The sequence below is a fragment of the Lutra lutra genome, chromosome 3 (genome assembly GCF_902655055.1).
Source record: "Lutra lutra chromosome 3, mLutLut1.2, whole genome shotgun sequence".
In the NCBI taxonomy this organism is placed as follows: domain Eukaryota; kingdom Metazoa; phylum Chordata; class Mammalia; order Carnivora; family Mustelidae; genus Lutra; species Lutra lutra.
In genome coordinates, this window is record NC_062280.1 from 52,561,596 (window position 1) to 52,583,664 (window position 22,069).

The following is a 22,069-nucleotide window of genomic DNA, read 5'->3' on the forward strand; positions in this document are numbered from 1 at the left end:
GATACCCTGTGTCTTTTGATTGGGGCATTTAGCCCATTAACATTCAGGGTAACTATTTAGAGATATGAATTTAGTGCCATTGTATTGCCTGTAAGGTGACTATTACTGTATATTGTCTCTGTTCCTTTCTGATCTACTACTTTTAGGGTCTCTCTTTGCTTAGTGAACCCCTTTCAATATTTCCTGTAGAGTGGTTTGGTGTTTGCAAATTCTTTCAGTTTTTGTTTGTCCTGGAAGCTTTTAATCTCTCCTTCTATTTTCAATGATAGCCTAGCTAGATATAGTATTCTTGGGTGCGTGTTTTTCTCGTTTAGTGCTCTGAATATATCATGCCAGCTCTTTCTGGCCTGCCAGGTCTCTGTGGATAAGTCTGCTGCCAATCTAATACTTTTACCATTGTATGTTACAGACTTCTTTTCCCGGGCTGCCTTCAGGATTTTCTCTTTGTCACTAAGACTTGTAAATTTTACTATTAGGTGAGGGGGTGTGGACCTATTCTTACTGATTTTGAGGGGGGGTTCTCTGGACCTCCTGGATTTTGATGCTTTTTCCCTTTGCCATATTGGGGAAATTCTCTCCAATAATTCTCTCCAATATACCTTCTGCTCCCCTCTCCTTTTCCTCTTCTTCTGGAATCCCAATTATTCTAATGTTGTTTCGTCTTATGGTGTCACTTATCTCTCGAATTCTCCCCTCGTGGTCCAGTAGCTGTTTGTCCCTCTTTTGCTCAGCTTCTTTATTCTCTGTCATTTGGTCTTCTATATCGCTAATTCTTTCTTCTGCCTCATTTATCCTAGCAGTGAGAGCCTCCATTTTTGAGTGCACCTCATTAATAGCTTTTTTGATTTCAACTTGGTTAGATTTTAGTTCTTTTATTTCTCCAGAAAGGGCTTTTATATCTCCCAAGAGGGTTGCTTTAATATCTTCCATGCCTTTTTCAAGCCCGGCTAGAACCTTGAGAATCGTCATTCTGAACTCTATATCTGACATATTACCAATGTCTGTATTGATTAGGTCCCTAGCCTTTGGTACTGCTTCTTGTTCTTTTTTTTGTTGTGAATTTTTCCGCCTTGTCATTTTGTCCAGATAAGAGTATATGAAGGAGCAAGTAAAATACTAAAAGGGTGGCAACAACCCCAGGAAAATATGCTTTAGCCAAATCAGAAGAGATCCCAAATCGTGAGTGGGAGAAAGGGGATAAAAAGGGGTTCAGAAGAAGAAGAAGAAGAAAAAGAAACTATTAAAAAAAGAAAGCCGATAAAAAATATAAAAAGGGAAAAAATATATATATATATATTAGATAAACTAAAAAACGTTAAAAAAATAAAACGGTAAAAGTTTAAAAAATTTAGCAGAAGAAGAGAAAAAAAATTGAAAAAGAGAAAAAAAAATTAAATTAACTGCAAGGCTAAAGAATCATGGCGAGAAAGCCATGAGTTCCATGCTTTGCTTTCTTCTCCTCTGGAATTCTGCCGCTCTCCTTGGTATTGAAACTGCAGCCCTTGGTAGGTGAACTTGGTCCTGGCTGGGTTTCTGGTTGATCTTCTGGGGGAGGGGCCTGTTGTAGTGATTCTCAAGCGTCTTTGCCCCAGGAGGAGTTGCACCGCCCTTACCAGGGGCCGGGCTGAGTAATCCGCTCAGGTTTGCTGGGTTTGCTTTCGGGAGCTTTTGTTCCCTGAGAGCTTTCCGTAGAGTTCCGGAAGACGGGAATGAAGATGGCAGCCTCCTGGTCTCTGGCCTGGAGGAGCCGAGAGCCCGGGGCCCCACTCCTCATTGCGCCCTCAGAGAACAGCGCCCAATGACTCCCGTCACCCTGGCCTCTGGCCGCGCTCCGAGCTGACCGAGCCTGCGACCGGTTCAAGGTAACCCCGAGTTTAGAGCTCACTCCTCGGCTCTGTCTCTGTAGCCGGCTTCCCTGTTCTAATATCGGTAAGCTCTGTGACACTCAGACACCCCCGATCCTTCTGTGACCCTGTGGGACCTGAGGCCACGCTGACCCCGCCTGGGCTTCACCCCAGTTAAGCCTCTGGAGCGATGTCCCTCAGCGGAACAGACTTTTAAAAGTCCCGATTTTGTGCTCCGTTGCTCCGCCGCTCGCCGGGAGCCGGCCCCTCCCCCCGCGGTCTATCTTCCCGTCACTTTGGATTCACTTCTCCGCCAGTCCTACCTTGCAGAAAGTGGTTGATTTTCTGTTCTGGAATTGCTGTTGTTCTTCTCTTCAATCTCCCGTTGGATTTGTAGGTGTTTGCAATCTTTAGATAAGCTATTTAGCTGATCTCCCGCTACCTGAAGTAGTCTCAGCCTGCTACTTCTCCGCCATCTTGACTCCTCCCTCCAATGTGCCATTTTTTTAAGAAAAATAATAAGCAAATAGGTAAACCCCATAAATCATATATTCCTTCAGTTTGCAGATTTTGCACCTTTCTTTCTTTAATAATTATATGCTGAAAAAATGTAAATTTAATGTAGATCATGAAAATAGATTCTTACAATTTTTTCAGCTGTCACTTTATGTAAATTTCGAATTCATTGTGAGTCTGGGTAGTTTGTAACCCACAGCAGCATTGGTATTGCTTTATCATACAAAGTCAGCTGCCATTAATTTAAAGAGCTTCTGCTTCTGCAAATTGCACTTTGATGTTTTTATTTCGAGACAAATATTTATGAAATATTTCAAGTATCTTTGTATTTAATAGCTGTTCTTCCCAAATGTCTTTCAAGGCTATGTTACTAATTCACATCAAAGATTTTATATTTAAGTTATTATTATATTATATTTTATTTTTTTAGAGAGAGAGTGAGTAGTGGGGGCAGAGGGAGAGGGAGAGAGAGAATCCCAAGTAGGCCAACATGGGCTCTATCTCATGACTCATGACCCTGAGATCATGCCACGCTGAAATTAAGAGTTGGACACCAAAGACTAAGCCACAGGATCCCCACAGTTGATGTTATTTTAAATGTAACAGATGATATGAGAGTATTTTTGGTTTGTTACACTTACTGTACCTGACTTAACTGTAACTTTATGTAAATTAATTAACCAGGCAGTTCCTGCTCTTTATAATATAAATGAAAGAAATATGTTTATGGTATTCTACACTTAACTTTGAATATCTCTCAATAATTGTGCACTTATCTGTTATGCCTTTTAGAATTGTTGCTTTGGTTATTTTAAGTCACTTTAAACTAGTATTTTGTTTCCCCTCTGATAATTTTTTTGAACATACACGATCCTTTCTAAAATATACATTTGTTGTGGATACTTTCTGTGCAATCCAGATGGGGTTTTTAAGGCTATGTAACTGATGACTAATTTCATGTAATGGTCCTTCTTGAGAATTCAAGAATTTTTGTTTTGTATGTTAATATTAATAATTACCTGTTTTGCAAGATACTTTACAAGCATTATTGTGGGTAGTCCTCATAACAATCTTTAGGTTTGACCTTGTTACTCTCATTTTATAGATGAGGAAACAGAGGCTTAAAAGGGTCCCACAGAGGAGCCCATGGAGGGCACGGTCGGTTAAGTGTCCGACTTGTGGTTTTGGCTTGGGTCGTGATGACCACCCGTGGTGGTGAGGTCGAGCCCCGCATCCGGCTCTGTGCTCAGCACGGAGTCTGCTTGAGATCTTCTCCCTTTCCCTCTGCCCCTCCTGCTTGTGCTCTTCCTCTCAAATAAGTAAATAAATCTTTAAAAAATTTTTTTTAAAGGATCCCACAGATAAGAGGTCACTAAACACAGGCCTGTCTGTGTATAAAGGTAGTTTTAAACTACTATTAATATATTGTATTCCAGGATGATTTCTATTTCAGCAGTATTGGCTCCTCAAAAGTGCTGAATCAGGGTAAATTCGGGGCTGCTCTGTGTGACAGCTTGGTTCTCTGCTGTCATCATCATAGGGCTTTTGAAGAAAAGAATACAACCTGAAGAAATCAGATAGTTTTCGTGTGCCCAGCAGAGCAGTGACAGATCCAGGATTAGCTGTTAGAATTTTAGCCACCTGGCTTGCTTACAGTTTTCATTTATTTAGGCTTTTCATTCTGAATTTGAAGGCTGAGTGCTGATACGTATGTATGGAGACATTAAATAAATCATATATTTCATGTTATATTTCCTTTATATGGACAACAAACTATGCAATAATGAAATTTTCTCTTCCTCCTCCTCCTTTTTTTAATACAGTGGGATGCATCCTGCTTTTATCTTGGAGTTCACCTCTGTGGCTTGGAGTTATCACTGTAGCATCTGTCTTCAATCTGTGTGTTAACTAGAAATCAAAAGAAGACATGAGGAGGTTTGTTTACTGCAAGGTGGTTCTGGCCACTTCCCTGATGTGGGTGTTTGTTGACGTCTTCTTACTTCTGTACTTCAGTGAATGTAACAAATGTGATGACAAGAAGGAGAGATCCCTGCTACCTGCACTCAGGGGTAAGTGCTTCTGAAGCAAATGTTGCTTTTATAAAGATGAGAGTTGTGGTGACTCTTGACGAAACTGCGAAATAGGGATTTTGTAAGCCGTTGAGTTAGAAGAGTATTTTGGCAGAACTATTAATGTACATTACCCATGGGAAAACTACTTTACTTGCTCGGCCTCAGGGGTCTTGTTGGAAGAAATGAGACGAGTTAGCTAACCTCTAAGGTACCCTCCAATTCTAATAATTCCAATGTTCTGTGACTGTATGGAAAGAACAGAGTAGTGAACATTCAAATTGGACAGAATTTAAAATTTAGGCTTCCAGAAGCAAAAGCCCTTAGAGGCTAGGTACATAACATAAAAGGGAAAAACTACTAAAATGGGATGGTGGGGATTGTAACAAAATGTAAGGACACATGACACCCTTACAGACTTCTAAAAATAATAAATGAACAAACAACTTTTTAAACAAAACACATATTGATGGCCAGATTGGATCTGCGGGCACCAGGTCGTTGCCCCATAATTTCAAGTACACGATAAAGTCACTTTAATGTAGTATTTCCTTCTTTAGGAAGGAATCAGTTTCCTTTTGATTTTTCCCTTCTTTAGGGACCAGTTTCAGTGACTACATAAGAAACAATGATTTTTATAAAAGGTGATTTATTAAGTCAAGCCATAGGGATTCATTTTCTGCAGTTATTCCAAATAATTTTCTCTATGCTTTTTGTTGACTTTTAGATTCATTAAAAAGTTTCCATAATACTCCTAGTATAGGAGTGCTTCTAATGTATATAGGACGCTTGAAATTAGTTTTATTATCATTGCCTTAAACATTGGTTTTCTTGAAATCTAGTTTATAGTAATTCTCTGCTTAGCAAATTCTTTATAAATATGATAAAAGGTAGGCTTTCAATCCCATTTCGAATGTTTGTACCTTTTAGAAAAGTAAATCTAAATTACTGACTTGAGTTTTGCATTTGCTTAATGGATGTAGTTAGCTTTTAATGTGACAGATATCTTTGAGATTATTAATCAAAATATGTGAATAAACAATTTTATTGTTACTATTTGGTTATATGAAGGTTAGGAAACACAGAAGATCATTTCCAAAAGTTAGCTTTTGGTAAGGGTATTTTGAACTTTTTTTTCACTTTAGATTGAAGAAATGCTTTTGCTCAGTTGGAGACATTCTGACTATTTCTTCTTTTCCAAAATGAGTTTCTCTCACTGTAATTTTTTTGACTAGAACAAAAAATGGAGAGAAAGTGCTTTGGAAGTGACAGTGCCTAGACCCATTTAAGTAGTTTATGTGCATATTTTATGCCTTTATACTAGAATTATTCAAAGATTAATGAGTCTATCAGTTTTTGATAAATGAACATGGGGATTGATATGCTGATCTTTGGTTAAAATCCCAGAAAAAAATCCGCCTTCTCTGCTTCTTTGTTGAATCAGTTGAGCTACTGGTTGGCCGAAAGTGGAAGTGTGTTTTGATGGATCTCATCAGTTTGGAATGATCGCTTTGTCATTTGTTGAATAGGGACATCTAGATTGGTCACAAAAAATGTCATAATCTGATTCAGCAAAACTATGACAGCTTATTCTGTGAGTACCAAAAAATGTATAGCTTTGCTGATTTAAGCCCTTAATGCTCAGTCTTAATTCTCAAAATGTGAAGTTTAATGATGCAAGGCAAAAGTAGTAATTTTTCCTCATACTTAAGTTGTAAAATTAAACTACATTCTCTGTATTTTTAAGACTTGTTTAATGTTGTACATTAATATTTGTCTTGAATAAATGGAAATAGACTTTAGGGTTTTAAGTTTATTTTCTATTGTTACTTCTTATTTTAGAATCTTACTTTATTTAGGAATCGTGCCACATGTTTAAAATGATATTTTATTTGCAGGCGAACAGTGCTGTACAAACTATACTTGACTAAAAATTTCATGTTCTGCACATGCTAAAAACAAGCTTTTTGACTTCAAACAAGTTGATGCTTCTGGACTTATGTGTCCCCATTATTTAAAAAAAAAGGATTTGGACTAGGTGGTTTCTCAGATCCCTTTTAATACTAAATTTTAAGCAATGTTAAGTACCCACTACTGGCATACACTATGAATTAATTTTTGAGACATGTTTATTCATTTATTTATGAATTCGTCAATTATTTACGTGCCTATTGAATCAACACTTGGTACATCTTAAACCTACATGATATTCTATGTCAGCTATATTTCAAAAAATAAAAGAAAGGAAAGGAAAAGAAAAGAACATAGCCCAGTGATGAGCAAAGGAAAGGAAGGTACTAGAATATTTATGAAATAACAGAGATTATAGGATACTTCTGAATGAGAAAAATGCAGAACTCTTATTAGAGTAATTAAGACTGTAGTATTGGTACAAGGGGTCACAAGGGGTAGCTAAATTGCCCTAATGGAATAGCATAGAGACTATAGAAGTAGACTTACACCAAGTTTTTGGACATTCAAAATATGACAAGAGCACCACAGATCAGTGGAGGAGAGAGGGCTCTTTAATTAATGGATTTGAAAATAAGATGGCAATCTATGTGGAAAACATGAAATTGGATGCCCAACTCATGTCATGAACCAAGATAAACTTAGGATTTATTAATGTCAACAATAAAACTAAAACTTTTAGTGAAAATAATTTAGGCACTTATAAGACCTTGAATTAAGGAAAAATTCTAAAACACTACACAAAAAACATTGACCATAAAAGAAAATATAAATAAATTTGTCTATTTGACTATATGAAAACTGAGAAAGTTGTTTCACTAAAATATACCTTAAAAGAGAAGTTACAAACTGTAGATGTTAAAAGATCATTGGGACACTGGGTGGCTCAGTGGGTTAAGCCTCTGCCTTCGGCTCGGGTCGTGATCTCAGGGTCCTGGGATCGAGCCCTGCATGGGTCTCTCTGCTCAGCAGGGAGTCTGCTTCTCCCTCCCTCTCTGCCTACTTGTGATCTCTCTCTCTCTCTCTGTGAAATAAATAAATAAAATCTTTAAAAAAAAAAAAGATCATGCAACTGAGATATATATAATACACACACACACACACACACACACACACACACTATTATTAATAAGGAAAGTGCAAATAACCCAATAGGAAAAAAATGGGTGACAGAATCGAATAGACATGTCTTAGAAAAGGAAACATACAGCAACAAAAACTTAAGAAAAAATATTTAACCTCAATTGTGATCAGGGAAACATAGACCAAGGCTGTAATGACATATTTATATTCATTCAATTGTCAAAAATTAAATTGGCTGATAATACCAATTATAAGGTTGTATTTATTTATTTTTTATTTATTTGAAAGAGAGAGAGAGAGCGTGTGTGGGTGAGTGAGGAGGGTGGGGGAGGGGCAGAGGGAAAAGGAGAGAAAGTCCAGAGTAGGGGATCAATGACCCAGAGGTCACAACTTGATATGAAACCAAGAGTCAGTCACTTAACTGACTGAGCCACCCAGGTACCCCCATCTCCACATTTTTATAATAACTTCAGATAACAGTTCATTATTTCTGAAATCTGAACATTCATATATAACCCGTCACTCATAGTCATATGCTTAGGATTCTTCCACATAGACAAATCTCTCATAGTACTACTGTTCATAAAAATAAAAGCTGAGGGGCACCTGGGTGGCTCAGTGGGTTAAAGCCTCTGCCTTCAGCTCAGGTCGTGATCCCAGGGTCCTGGGATCCAGCCCCGCATTGGGCTTTCTGCTCAGCAGGGAGTCTGCTTCCCTCTCTCTCTCTGCCTGCCTCTCTGCCTACTTGTGATCTCTGTCTGTAAAATAAATAAATAAAATCTTTAAAAAGAAAAAAACCTGAAAATAACCCATAGATCTATCAGTGGGAAGCTAATGAATGAACTGTGATAAATCAATGTAAGAGAATAGTATATACTAGTTAAAATTAATCTATGAATGAATTTTGGTAGAATAGTAGTAAGTTATATCCCTCAAAGATGATAAATAACATACAAACTAACTAAAATTAAAAAATATACATTTTAAGAATATGTAGCGATGCAACAAGACTATAAAGCAAGCAAGATTAATTATGATAATGGGATTTAGGATGTTTATTTTCATGTGTTGGGTGAGGCAGGTGCATGAGATGGGGAATGGACATTTTGACTAAATCTGGGGCATTGGTAGTGTCCCTATATTTGTTTTTCATATGGTTTTGGTGTGTCTATTACATTATATTGCATGGATAACTAAATGAATAAAAGCCACTGATTGGATTTAAAAATTGAGAAGCCACTGAACGTATTTAAAAGACAGAGCAGACATGATCACATTAGTGTTATGGGAAGATCACTATGGATGGATTCAGTGTGGAGAATGGATTGGAGAAGCAGCAGTCTCTTTAAGGAGGCTGGGTAGGATGCTGTGGTAGTGTCCCATGAATTCTCTGTAGGCAGGGATGCCTACTTGGGGCAGAGGAATTGTGATGGAAGTGGGTAAAATGAAGAGGTATTTGAGATACGGGTGCTGGATACGTGACTGGCTCTGGCAGGTGTGAGATATGGGAGTGTCAAGAAAGAGTCTTGAGTTTCTTGAGGGCATTCCTTGGTTCTGTTTTCTGAGAGGTGGAAAAGTGTAGAAGTAGATGAGTTGAGGGTGGACATTGAGTTTATTTTAGACATGTTGAATTTTAGACATCTACTAGGCAACTGAATGGAATTGTTCAGTAGGAATTTGGCTACATTATTAATCTCCAAATATCAAACTTAAAAACCATTACTTTGATGGAAATTTTTTTTCTACAATGGATTGCATTTTTTTCTTCTTTATCGAAGAATGAACCATGTGGAATGTAATTTAATCTTTGTTACTGAGTCAGTATTACCATTTTCACACATCAATGATTCAATGATGCTGTTTAAAAAATGATTATTTCAGGGACTTTATGGGAGCACATAGACCTGTTCCAATATGAAATACAGATGTGTAAATCCTTTTTCTTTTCCTCTTTTCTAAAGGACTGCTTTTTGGTTACATAAGTACTTGTTAGGGGAGCATGTTAACTTTTTCATGCTACTCTGGGGCCACCTAGAATTAAAATGCACTGAAGGATATTTCTGACTCCTAACTGGTATGGAATACTAACTAGTGGTACTCCCAAGCTGGAAGAATTAGATGTTTGAGAGAAGAGGTTTTTAAAAAGACAAGTCTGCTGTAGTCCACCTAGAAACACTTTGAACAAATTTGAGGTTGTGTGGTAGGCTTGTATGAGCACTCTGCCATAGTGGGTCCAACTCTCGGCTGAGCCACTAAGGGCTTATGTCTGAGGGCAAGTTACTTAATCTTTCTGGGCCTCAGTTGCCATCTGTAAAATGAAATGAATATGAGTTATGACTTTAAAAATTCTGGTCTTCAAATGAATGATTATATGTTTCTAGCTCATTTTTTTCAATGAAACTATGACAAGTAAACTCCTTTACTATCTAACTTTTGGTCAGTTTGTAAATAATGTGTGGTCTGAGATGAGAAGTAGTGATATCGAAGTGATATGATAGAAGGATTTTGCTTAGAAACCCCAGAGGTGGGGCACCTGGGTGGTTTGGTTGTTTGAGTGTTGGACTCATTTCACCATAGGTCATGATCTCTGGGTGATACGATCAAGTCCAGTGTCAGATTCCACACTTAGTGGGGATTCTGCTTGAGATTCTCTCCCTTTCTCCCTCTGCCCCCCCCAACTAAAATAAATAAATCTTTAAAAGAAAAAAAGAAACCCCAGAGGGGTTCCTATCATCACAGAGAACAGAAAGGCTATCTATAAATTTATGATACTCAAGATGGGAAGGAACCTACCTTTCGATACCTGATCTGAGTCTTGAGCATATGGCACATACTTAGGGAATGAAATGAAATTTACTTTAGAAAAGGGGGAGATATCTAAGAAAGAATTGTTGCTTGTATGTAAACAAAGATAAGTACATAAGCAATAATGATCACAGTAATTATAGGCTGTCAACTATTCTAAATTATTTCCAAATGTTAACTCATTAATTTTTTACCAAAAATCTGTGAACTGAGGCAGAGTGAGTGTATGGGAAAAACATGTCTGTGTTTTCCATTACTCACACATAACAATGCCACTAATACCAGATATGTGGGCTTTCACACCATGCAATTGTCTGCACCAGCTGAGTGTCCTACAGTTCTGATGCTATCTACTTGGTATTAACATCAGATCTCACAAGATAAGGGCTCAGCCCCATAGGACTGCCCCCACTTCAGATACCAATTGCCAGTCCCAGATTGTTACCTGTACTTCTCATCCACAAGCTATAAATTGGTGTCTCCATGATCCCCTCTTTAAGTTTGATGATTTTCTAGAATGTCTCACAGAAATCAGAGAAATGGCTATTTACATTTATCAGTTTATTATAAAAAATGTGATAAAGGACATAAATGAAGAGCAAGAAGAAGAGATACATAAAGTGAAGTTCAGAAGGGTCCCAAAGGAAGGAGCTTCTGTCCCCATTGGAATTGGGTGTGCCACCTCCTGTCAGGTTTACCAACTGAGAAGTTCTCTGAAACCCATACTTTTGGGCTTTTTACAGAGGCCACCTCACATAGAAATGATCCATCATTAATTTAATCTCCAGCCCGTCTCCCCTTCCCAGAGGATAGGAGTGAGGCCTAAAGCTCCAACATTGTAATCATGTATTTGTCTTTCTGGTGACCACTCCCAGCCAGGAGTCATTTAGGAGCCCACCAAGAGTTACCTCATTAGAACAAAATTATATATATATACACATATATATGTACACACACACACACACACACACACACACGTGTGTGTGTGTGTGTGTGTGTGTGTGTACATATATATAAAATTTAAATTTGAGTTAGTCAACATAAGGCATAGTATTGGTTTCAGGAGCAGAATTTAGTGATCATCATGTACATATAACATGCAGTGCTTATCCCAAGACATGCTCTCCCTAATACCCATCACCCATTTAGCCCATCCCCCGACCCCCTCCCCACCAGCAACCCTCCGATACAAAAGACACTTCTATGACACAGGAAATTGTAAGGGATTTAGGAGCTCTGTGTCAGAGACACAGATTATTAGAACCAAAAGATGCTCCTAGTGGTCTTATCAGTTAGGAAATTACAAGGGTCAGAGATGTTCTCTGCTAGGAGCTGGAGGCAGAGACCAGACACACATACACACACACACATACACACACACACATTTATGTATATATAAAATTTATTTTTTTCCGCTCCTAGTGGTCTTATCAGTTAGGAAATTACAGGGGTCAGAGATGTTCTCTGCTAGGAGCTGGAGGCAGAGACCAGACACACATACACACACACACATACACACACACACATTTATGTATATATAAAATTTATTTTTTTCCGCTCCTAGTGGTCTTATCAGTTAGGAAATTACAAGGGTCAGAGATGTTCTCTGCTAGGAGCTGGAGGCAGAGACTACACACACACACACACACACGCGCACACACACTTGCGTGTGCGCATACACACACACGTATATATTAAATTTATTTTTTTCCATACTGAGATTAAGGGGAAGTGCCATAATTTTCACAATCAGTAGAATAGGATTTGGTTATTCAGGTGTTGGTTATTAACACCTGTATTAAATAAAGGCCTCTCTTATCAATAAATGACAGTTTGTACTAGAGTTCCAGTACCATGCTTTCATTTGGATACCAAGATGGAATACATATTCTGAAAACTTGAAATGACTTTTGTCTTTTCTCAGAGGTGCTATGGACCATGCCAGATCTCCCTGGCTAGTAGGATGTATAAATTCCAGTCAGGAAGATATTTCCTAGGGATCCTCTGATTTCAGATCATTTATAGAGCAGTATCACCTTCTCTGGAATTTTAAGGTTTTACAGAGTTACGGTTAACCATTTGTGTCCCTTAAGACCTTCTCACTGCGGCTCTCAATGGGGGAAATCAAGAAAATGAATGGAATTGCTGACCAATAACCCCAATTTGATATTTCCATGTTTCCCTTCATCCTGTCTGGGAGAACAGCTTTTTTTTCTTTTCCTTCATAAATCTAAGGACACAAGTAGCCTCGTTCTCTTGGAATCTTGACAGTGGACTATTGCATCAGCCCTTTCTTTTATTTCTTTCTAGATGATCTCCTTATAACATTAACACTGAGCCATACAATCATTTATTAAACAGTGAATGTTCATTAATTTTGTTTGATTAGTCTTTGGTGCTTCAGAGAAGAATTCCTGTGTGCAAGTGTGAGGGAAAACTGAAAACCGGTGAAGTAAAGTGTTAAAACTAACACCCAGTTTTCCTTATTTAAAAAAACAAAAAACAAAAAACTATGGTTTCATCTTTTGGGGGCAGAGTAGATGAGTTTGATTGATTAAAATGTGTTGTCAGTATTGGAATTGCCCTTAATAAATTATGATGACTGCTGGAACTTTCAGGCAATAATATTTATAGTCATATGAAAAGTAGGGCATATACACAGTTTGAATAGAGAACATGTATTTCCCAGATAATTTTCGATCAAATTTATAAATAGTGTTCAAAAATATATGGGCCTTATAAAATTATGACCTTTGTTATATGCTTTGGCCTTCCATACTTTATCCACAAGTCACTCTGATCCCTCTGCCATTCCACATAGACATATTAATGTTAGGAATGAAAGTGAATTTGATTTAATATAATCAATTATTAAGTTTGCTGTGTCAGGTGTTTTATATATATTGTTTTGATTAAATCTCAACAGAGCATTGAAGATACGTACCATTATTATCCTCATTTTCGTATGTGAAAGTGAGACCTAAAATGGTTAATTAAATTACCCAGGTTTGCAAAACTGGTAAGAGGGAAGAAAGGACTCACAACCTGATTTGTCAGACTTCTGGACCCACACTTTGAATCATATTCTGTGCCCTTGAATTAGGTGCACCTAGACTTCTTTTAGGCAAAATAATCACAACATTTATATGCTAATTTATGAAATATTTACACAAATAGGAATACTTCTGAAGTACATAGAAGGAGGTAGTCACTGACCTTTGGTAAAAAATATCTTATTTAATATACTTAAGAGCAAAGTATTCTGGCAGGTTTGCCTTGCCTTATTTCAGACTTTAGCAATTTTGCATTTATTGACCCTCTACAGTATACTGATTTATATTGCAGTTTTTTTCAGTAGTTCTCTTTGGGGCTAAGCCTCTGAAGTCTTAGCAAGAATAGTTAAAAGTTGTGAGCAGCAGTGAAACATTATTTTTTTTCAAGGTTTAATAGGACCAATTGGTACAATTCTTTCATCAATTTATTCAATAAAAGTACTGGACTTGGTATTCTGAAATATACAGAATTACAGCAAATAGAACATTTGCCTTCAAGAATCACAGCCTAAGGTGCCTGGGGAGCTCAGTTGGTTAAGCGACGGCCTTCGGCTCAGGTCATGATCCCAGAGTTCTGAGATTGAGACCTGAATTCGGCTCCCTGCTCAGCAGGAAGTCTGCTTCTCCCTCTGACCTTCCCCTTCTCATGCTTACTCTCTCTCATTCTCTTTCTCTCAAATAAATAAATAAAATCTTAAAAAAAAAAGAATCTCAGGCTAGCGGAAATATGACATGTACATACATGATGTATACATACATAACTGCATTATGCAATAGGAAGTAGTGGCTTTTGTGAGAGGGATATCAAGTGAACTAAGAGGAGAGGCCTTGAAGAACATAAATTATGTGGACATGTGAAATGCAGGAGGAAATAAAATGCCAGAAGAAAGCTATTGCCTTTTTCAAAGTGAGGATATAAGAGAACAGTGAATTGGTTGATTGAAGCAGAATCAGACATAAAGGGGATTTCTAGATTTTAGGTTGAAAGTTGGGGTAGAGATAGATTTTAAAGGACTTTGAGTGCTGGAGAAAAAAAAAAAAATCTAACTTTGTTCTCTAGGAAATGAGGAACCACTGAAAGTTTCTGGAAAAGGAAAGGTGTGCTGATCCTCAGCGTCATGAGATTTTGAAGGAGAATGTAATGTTGTTAGTTAACATATGCAGCACAATAGCATGAACACATTTTTATCTTTACATAAAGTCTCAGACATTAATGTTTTATTCATTAAAACTACCTGAATTTCAAGTTAAGTAAATGGAATATTAAGTCATTTAAATTGTGCACTTTGCAAATTAATTGGAACAAGAACATTTCCCATTTCCAAATTAAGATGTTTTAGAAACTTTCCTACTCAAAATCTTCACTAATTTAGTATTAAATATGCTAAGACAATTCTTTCAACAAACATTGGAATGCTTGATTTGCATCAGAGCTTGGGATAGGAAGTTAAGGAAGTCATTCTTACTTTCAGTTAAGAAAGGGAGAAGGGGGGGCGCCTGGGTGGCTCAGTGGGTTAATGAGCCTCTGCCTTCGGCTCAGGTCATGATCTCAGGGTCCTGGGATCGAGTCCCGCATCAGGCTCTCTGCTTGGCGGGGAGCCTGCTTTCTCCTCTCTCTCTCTCTCTCTGCCTCTCTGCCTACTTGTGATCTCTCTCTGTCAAATAAATAAATAAAATATTAACAAAAAAAAAGAAAGGGAGAAGGGAATTCAGGATTCTATCAAGGAAATGTCAACATATTAATGCTGTACTATCAGGAGGAGAGAGAATATATGACATAAAAAAATCAGGGTGCCTAGGTGGCTCAGTGGGTTAAGGCCTCTGCCTTCGGCTCAGGTAGTGATCCCAGGGTCCTGGAATCGAGCACCTCATGGTGCTCTTTGCTCAGCGGGGAGCCTGCTTCCTCCTCTCTCTGTCTCTGCCTGCCTCTCTGCCTACTTGTCTGTCAAATAAATAAATGAAATCTTTAAAAAAAGATTAATCCATGCTATTGAGTGTATCAGTGGTTATTGCTGAAAGTATCCTGTTACTGTACATACCGCGATTTGTTTACATTTTCACCTGATGATGGACATTTGGGTTTGTTCCCTGGCTGTTATGCATAAAGCTGCTGCATTTATACAAGAATCTTTGTGTGAACATATGTTTTCACAACTCTTGGGTAATATCAAGGAGAGGTAGTGCTGAGTCATATGCTAAATGTGTTTTAATTTGGTAAGATAATGCCAGTTTATTTTTTCAGCTTGTTAAACTACTTGCTATTCCCATCAGTGACATAAGAGAGATCTGGCTACTCCACATCGTGGCTGACACTTCATAGCCAGTGCTTTAAATTTTAGTTATTTTAGTAAACTTGTGATAATATCTCATTTGACTTGATTTGCATGTCCTGGTAACTGGTGGTATTCAGTAACTTCTCAGTAAACTCTCTTTTTGTTTGTTTGTTTGTTTGTTTGTTTGTTTTTGCTAGTCTTCTTTTATGAAATGTCTCAAATTCTTTTGCCTATTTTGTAATTGAGTTTTTTCTGGCTTTTTTAAAATTTTTAAAAAATGATGTCTTTCAAAGAACAGAGATTTTTAATTTTCATGAAGTCCTGTATATTGTTTTTATTTCTTTTATTGTTCTTTTTGAGTCCTATCTAGGAAATCTTTGCCTATGCCTAGGCCATGATGACTTTTTTTTTTAATCTGTGCATTTTCCCAGAAGATTTATGGTTTTAGCCTTTAAGCTTTGACTTAATTTTTGTGTATGGTGTGAGAAGAGTCAAGATTACTTTTTCCTGAAATAAAACCCCAGCTGTTCCAGAAACATTCATTTCTTGATAAAAAAGGCATGGATTTTAGAAATAAGCATACTATTTTCATGTAATACTCCTCAGCATATATCTATAAATTTTCCTATTTTTAAAAAGATTTTATTTGAGAGAGAGAGAGAGAGAGAGAGAACATGTATGAGTGTGTGAGGGGACTAGCAGAGGAAGGGGCAGAGGCAGAGGGAAAAAGCAGCAGACTCCATGCTGACTAGGGATCCTGATGCAGGGACTCAGGCCTAGCACCATGGGATCATGACCTGAGCCAAAGGCAGACACTTAACCAACTGAGCCACCCAAGTGCTCCTATTTCTTATATGAATGATTTGATTACAAATATTTGAGTTTATTTTCAGAATTTACTGCGTATTATATGTAAATGATACAAATTTTGTTATATAACTTGAAAAGTACCCAAATGTTACTAACCAAATCTCCTTTAGACATTTTAATTTGAAGGCAAATGAAAGTCTTACATAAAACTGTGTTTAAAAAAAGTTCTTCCGTCTCTCCCTTCCTTCCTCCCTTCCTTCTTTCCTTCCTTTCTTTAAGGGTTCCATTTATTCATTTGACAGAGAAATAGAGCACAAGCAGGGGGAGCAGCAGGCAGAGGGAGAGGGAGAAGTAGGTTCCCCGCTGAGCAGAGAGTCTGATGTGCGGCTCAATCCCAGGACCCTGTGATTATGACCTGAGCCAAGGGCAGATGCTTAACTGACTGAGCCACCCTGGCACCCCAGTACTACCTTTTCAAATAATAAAATTGATAAGTATTTATTGTAGAAGAAATTTAAAATACAAGTAGAAATAAAGAAGAAAAATAACCAGAAATTTCACCCAGAAATTGGCATCATAAAATAAAATTAAATATTTTAACTTTTTTGATCAATATAGCATGAGTATTTTGTACCACATGAAATATTTATTCAAAACATGATTTTAATGGCTGCATATTTTATCATATGTATATACTATAATTTGCATAATTAGCTACTTTTTATTTTTGTAGATTACTTCTAATTATTATTTTTTAACCACAGAATAATCTTATAAAGCATTTTTAGAAAGTTTGAAAATATTGAAAATGTTGCTGATTATATTCTTAGGCTAGATTCTTGGTTATGCGATTTACTTTCTTAAAGACATATGTACTTTTAAAAGGTGCTGCATATCTGTATCTTTGTATCTTTGGTAAATACCAAAGTAGTGCAATATCTGGGTTATAGGATAGCTCTATTTTCAACTTTTTGAGGAACCTCCACACTATTTTCCAGAGTAGCTGCACCAGCTTTCATTTCCACCAACAGTGTAGGAGGGTTTCCCTTTCTCAGCATCCTCACCAACATCTGTCGTTTCCTGACTTGTTAATTTTAGCCTTACTGATTGGTGTGAGGTGGTGTCGCATTGTGGTTTTGATTTATATTTCCCTGATGCCAAGTGATCTTGAGCATTTTTTCATGTGTCTGTTGGTCATTTGGATGTCTTCTTTGGAGAAGTGTCTGTGCATGTCTTCTGCCCATTTCTTGATTGGATTATTTGCTCTTTGGGGTTGGGTTTGATAAGTTCTTAGAGATTTTGGATACTAGTCTTTATATGATAGGTCATTTGCAAATATCTTCTCCCATTCTTTTGGGTCTTTTGGTTTTGTCAACTGTTTCCTTTGGTATGCAAAAGTTTTTGTTTGTTTGTTTGTTTGTTTTTCTAAGATTTCATTTATTTATTTGACAGAGAAAATGAGAGCGGAACACAAGCAGGGAGAGTGGGAGAGGGAAAAGGAGGCTTCCTGCTGAGCAGGGAGCCCAATGTGGGGCTTGATGCCAGGACCCCGAGATCATGACCTGAGCTGAAGGCAGATGCCTAATGACTGAGCCACCCAGGCACCCTGCAAAAGCTTTTTTGCCTTTGTTTTCCTTGCCTTTGGAGATAGGTCTAGCATGAAGCTGTTGTGGCTGAGGTGGAAGAGGTTGCTGCCTGTGTTCTCCTCTAGGATTTTAGTGGATTCCTGTCTTGTATTTAGGTCTTTCATCCACATTTGAATCTATTTTTGTGTGTGGTGTAAGGAAACGGTCCAGTTTCATTCATTGTCATGTGGCTGTCCAGTTTTCCCAACACCATCTGTTGAAGAGACTGTCTTTTTTCTATTGGATAGTCTTTCCTATTTCATCGAAGATTAGATGTCCATATAGTTGAGGGTCCATTTCTGGTTTTCTATTCTGTTCCATTGATCTACGTGTTGTTTTTTGTCCCAAAGGGGCACCTGCCCCCCAATGTTTGTAGCAGCAGTGTCCACAATAGCTAAACTATGGAAAGAGCTCAGATGCCCATTGACAGATTAATGGATAAGGAAGATGTAGTGTATATGCCTATATCTGTATCTATAATGGAATATTACACAGCCATCAAAAAAATGAAATCCTGCCATTTGCAATGAGGTGAATAGAACTAGAGGGTATTATGCTAAATGAAATAAGTCAGTCAGCGAAAGGTAATTATCATATGATATCACTGATATGTGTAATCTAAGAAACAAAACAGAAGGTCATAGGGGAAGAGAGGAAAAAAATAAAACAAGATGAAACCAGAAAGGGAGATAGGCCATAAGAGACTCTTAATCATAGGAAACACACTAAAGGCTGCTGGATGGGGTGTGGATAGAGGGTTGGGGTAACTGTGTAATGGATATTGGGAAGGGTATGTGTTACAATGACCGCTGGTTATTATTTAAGACTAATGAATCACAGGCCTATATCTCTGAAACCAGGAATATATCATATGTTAATTAATTTAATTTAAATTTAAAAATGTTAAAAATAAATAAATAAAAGGCTCTAATGACTTCTTGGAAAGGTAATCTTCATATCTCATCACTGTGTGAGACCATTTATCTCACCACAATATTTATAATTTTAGAGTACTTTTTTTTTTAAGATTTACTTATTTATTTGAGAGAGAGAGAGACAGAGGGAGAAAGCAGGGGGGATAGGCAGAAGAAGAGGGAAAGAGAGACTATCTTGAGCAGCCCCCCATAGAGCATGGAGCCAACAGATACAGGGCTCCATTCCATGACCCTGAGATCATGACCTGAGCTGAAATCAAAAGTCAGACAAAACCGACTGAGCCACGCAGGCCCCTGATAAGATTACTATCTAATATATTTAAAATTTACCATTAAATACTAATGATAAGTATGCTGGCCTTAAGTATAGATTTTTGAAATAAAAAAGATAAATGGATGGTTGGCTAAAAAATGTGATATATTAGTCACTGTAGATATATTCAACAATGACAAAATCTATGTAGTAGTAAAATTCTGTCTCTGTACTATGATGCATTTAGTGGTACAAGTAAACTCCATGAAGACAGGAAGAAAAACATAAAACTTTGGGCTTCAGTTGGTGGAAAACACCTGTTCAGGAATGAATGGAGAGGTCCTTGTAGTCCCCAGTTTTTTTAGTTTTTTTGTTTTTAAACTTTTTTTTTAATTGAATGATTTCATCCTTATGTATTTTATTTCTGCATAGGAACAAGGATGTATTGTTTTCACTAATTACCGTATCTTTCCTCTCATTACTGATTGGTAATGTTAAAATGAACACATGGAAAATCTTTATATTTATCAACATCTTTGTATCTGCATATTTATTTGACTCCATTGATTTGTCTTCTAAATCATATCCCAGACCTAAACTGTTTTCATTATTTAACTTTATATTATCTGATGAAACACTTGACAGATTTGCAGGCTGCTTCAGTGTGGAGAATGAGAGACTGCAGTTCTGATCTTGGCTTTGCTACTCAGTGTGTTCCCCGTTATCATCCTGTCTTGATCTGTAAAATGAGAGGCTTGGTGCAGACCTATTCTTTTTCTGTATTTAAGAATTACAATTTTTTTTTCATGTTGACAAATGGGAAATACGTTGTTGTCATTGAATCTTACCATATTTAAATACAAACAGGTCTGATAAAATCGGGCTGTGGAAATGTACAGAATATGCATCTAAAAGCTATATTTGGCACTACTATAAGCAGTATCCTTTTTTCTTTTTTGTTTCATATTCTTTGGAAATACATTCAGGTGTGTTTTCTTATAGGTCTGTCATACTGATTCCATTAGGTTGGTACAACTAATGGGGACATTGGACATAAAATATTATAGTGAGAGGAACATTGGTGCTGTGGTTGTAAGATACAGATTTCATTATGGTTCTGTACTTAACCAAAAGTGTGACCCAGATAGAATTTCACTTCTCTCTTTTAAGGATTAAATAGATATATTAAAAATAATTCTTTAAGGATCATAAAAAGCTCTATAGAAAGACATTAGTGCACAATATTTACCTGCAGTTAATAGCTCTGAAAACAAAACCTTATTCCTTTAAGTGAAAACGCTTTTCAAATATTGCTGTTATTACAAATCACTTAAATATAATATATGATTCTTTCTCTGGAAGATTAATTCTTCTTCCAAGTTACAGTAATGCCTAATATTTATTTAAAAAGTGTTTTTTCATTGTAGAAAAATATAAGAAAGGATATAAAAAACACCTACAAGCCAGCCACAGATAGACTGTTTTAATTAAAGTTTTGGTTTATTTCTTTATATTTCTAATAGGGATCCTACTTTATTTTATTTCATATATCCTGCTTTCATTCTCTCAATTTATATTTCACACATTTATCTGCATCATCAAATATTCCTTAAAACAATTTTATTGGCTGTACATTATTCTAATACATCATAACTTATTTAAACATTTCTCTTTGTCTTTTAAAAGGGGAAAACTAAAAATCGTTACTATTTCCTCATTTATAACTGTCCTTATTATTTGCTGCCAGATAGTATGGTTTTTTTGTAGTTTTCTCTCCTTTAACCTACGAATTGTAATTTATTTCATTATTAATGTGCCTATTCTGAACATGCCTAATTCTACCTATTATTTACTACATGAACTGTGAACTAGATCTCAAAAGATTGGATTCCAGGAGGTGAGTAATTGTTCTTGAGGAAATTGGTACTCTTGCTGAATTGGAAGAATTGTGTGCATTAACATCTTCACCATCATTAGAGATACCACTTACTGTCTCCTTTATGCCAAGCCTTACACTCCACGTTCCCTGTGCCATATCATTAAGTCTTCAGATATCTTTATGAAGAAGTTAAAAGAGCATTATCTTGACAGAATTTTTTTTTTTTTTTTTTGGACTCAGTGTCTTTGAATTAATTCTCTTAAATACAGACTGCACCGGTCAGGTTCTTTTCCACCATGACTTCACCAAAAATGCTTTTATGAAGGCCACTCTATGAAGTCTCTATCTTGCTTAATCCAAATGCCAGATCTCAACCTTTATCTTACTTGACTATGAATAACATCTGAAACAGTTAATCATTTCTACTTCCTTGTAATACTTCTGTTCTTGCCTTTTAAAGGCTTCACACTCGTCTGAATTTTTACCTCACCTACGGCTCCTTCTCAGTCTCCTTTCTCTGTCGCTTCACCTTACCTGAGAGTGTTGAGGGAGCCCAGGACATGGGATTCGATTTATCTGTTCTTTATCTATGCTTACTCCTTCTGCAAGCTCACCTAATCTGATCTCTTTGCTTTATAGGCTGTCTTACAATATTACTTCAAAATTTATATATCCATCACACACTTTTCACCTATATTTTAAACATTTATGACCAGGACTTACTTGATATAGTCTGTTGGATTCTAAGAGATACCTCAGACTGAGACCAAAACTGAGCTTCGATCCTCCGCTAAAAGCTTCCCTACCTGTAGTCTTCTCTCTCAGTTTTTAGAAGCCCCAACACTCCAGTTGCTTAAACCAAAAATCTTAATCATCCATAATTTTTCTTTCTTCCATTTAGCAGATCCTATTTATTCTTCCTTCAAATGTATTCAGAATTCAAACACTTCTCA

At 36.8% G+C, this 22,069-nt stretch overlaps 1 protein-coding gene across 9 annotated transcripts in view; it reads left to right on the top strand.

Annotated features, from left to right (window-relative positions):
• Positions 1-22,069, top strand: part of GALNT13 (polypeptide N-acetylgalactosaminyltransferase 13) — a 549,504-nt gene that overhangs the window by 80,059 nt on the left and 447,376 nt on the right. For 6 of the 9 annotated variants that reach the window (XM_047721767.1, XM_047721766.1, XM_047721770.1 and 3 more), the window contains one exon: positions 4,184-4,429. In XM_047721767.1, coding sequence (XP_047577723.1) covers positions 4,288-4,429 — 142 coding nt within the window. In that variant the 5' untranslated portion in view covers positions 4,184-4,287. Of the gene's footprint in view, positions 1-4,183; positions 4,430-22,069 lie in introns of those variants that run through there. The other 3 variants (XM_047721773.1, XM_047721772.1, XM_047721775.1) reach the window with 2 other exon arrangements.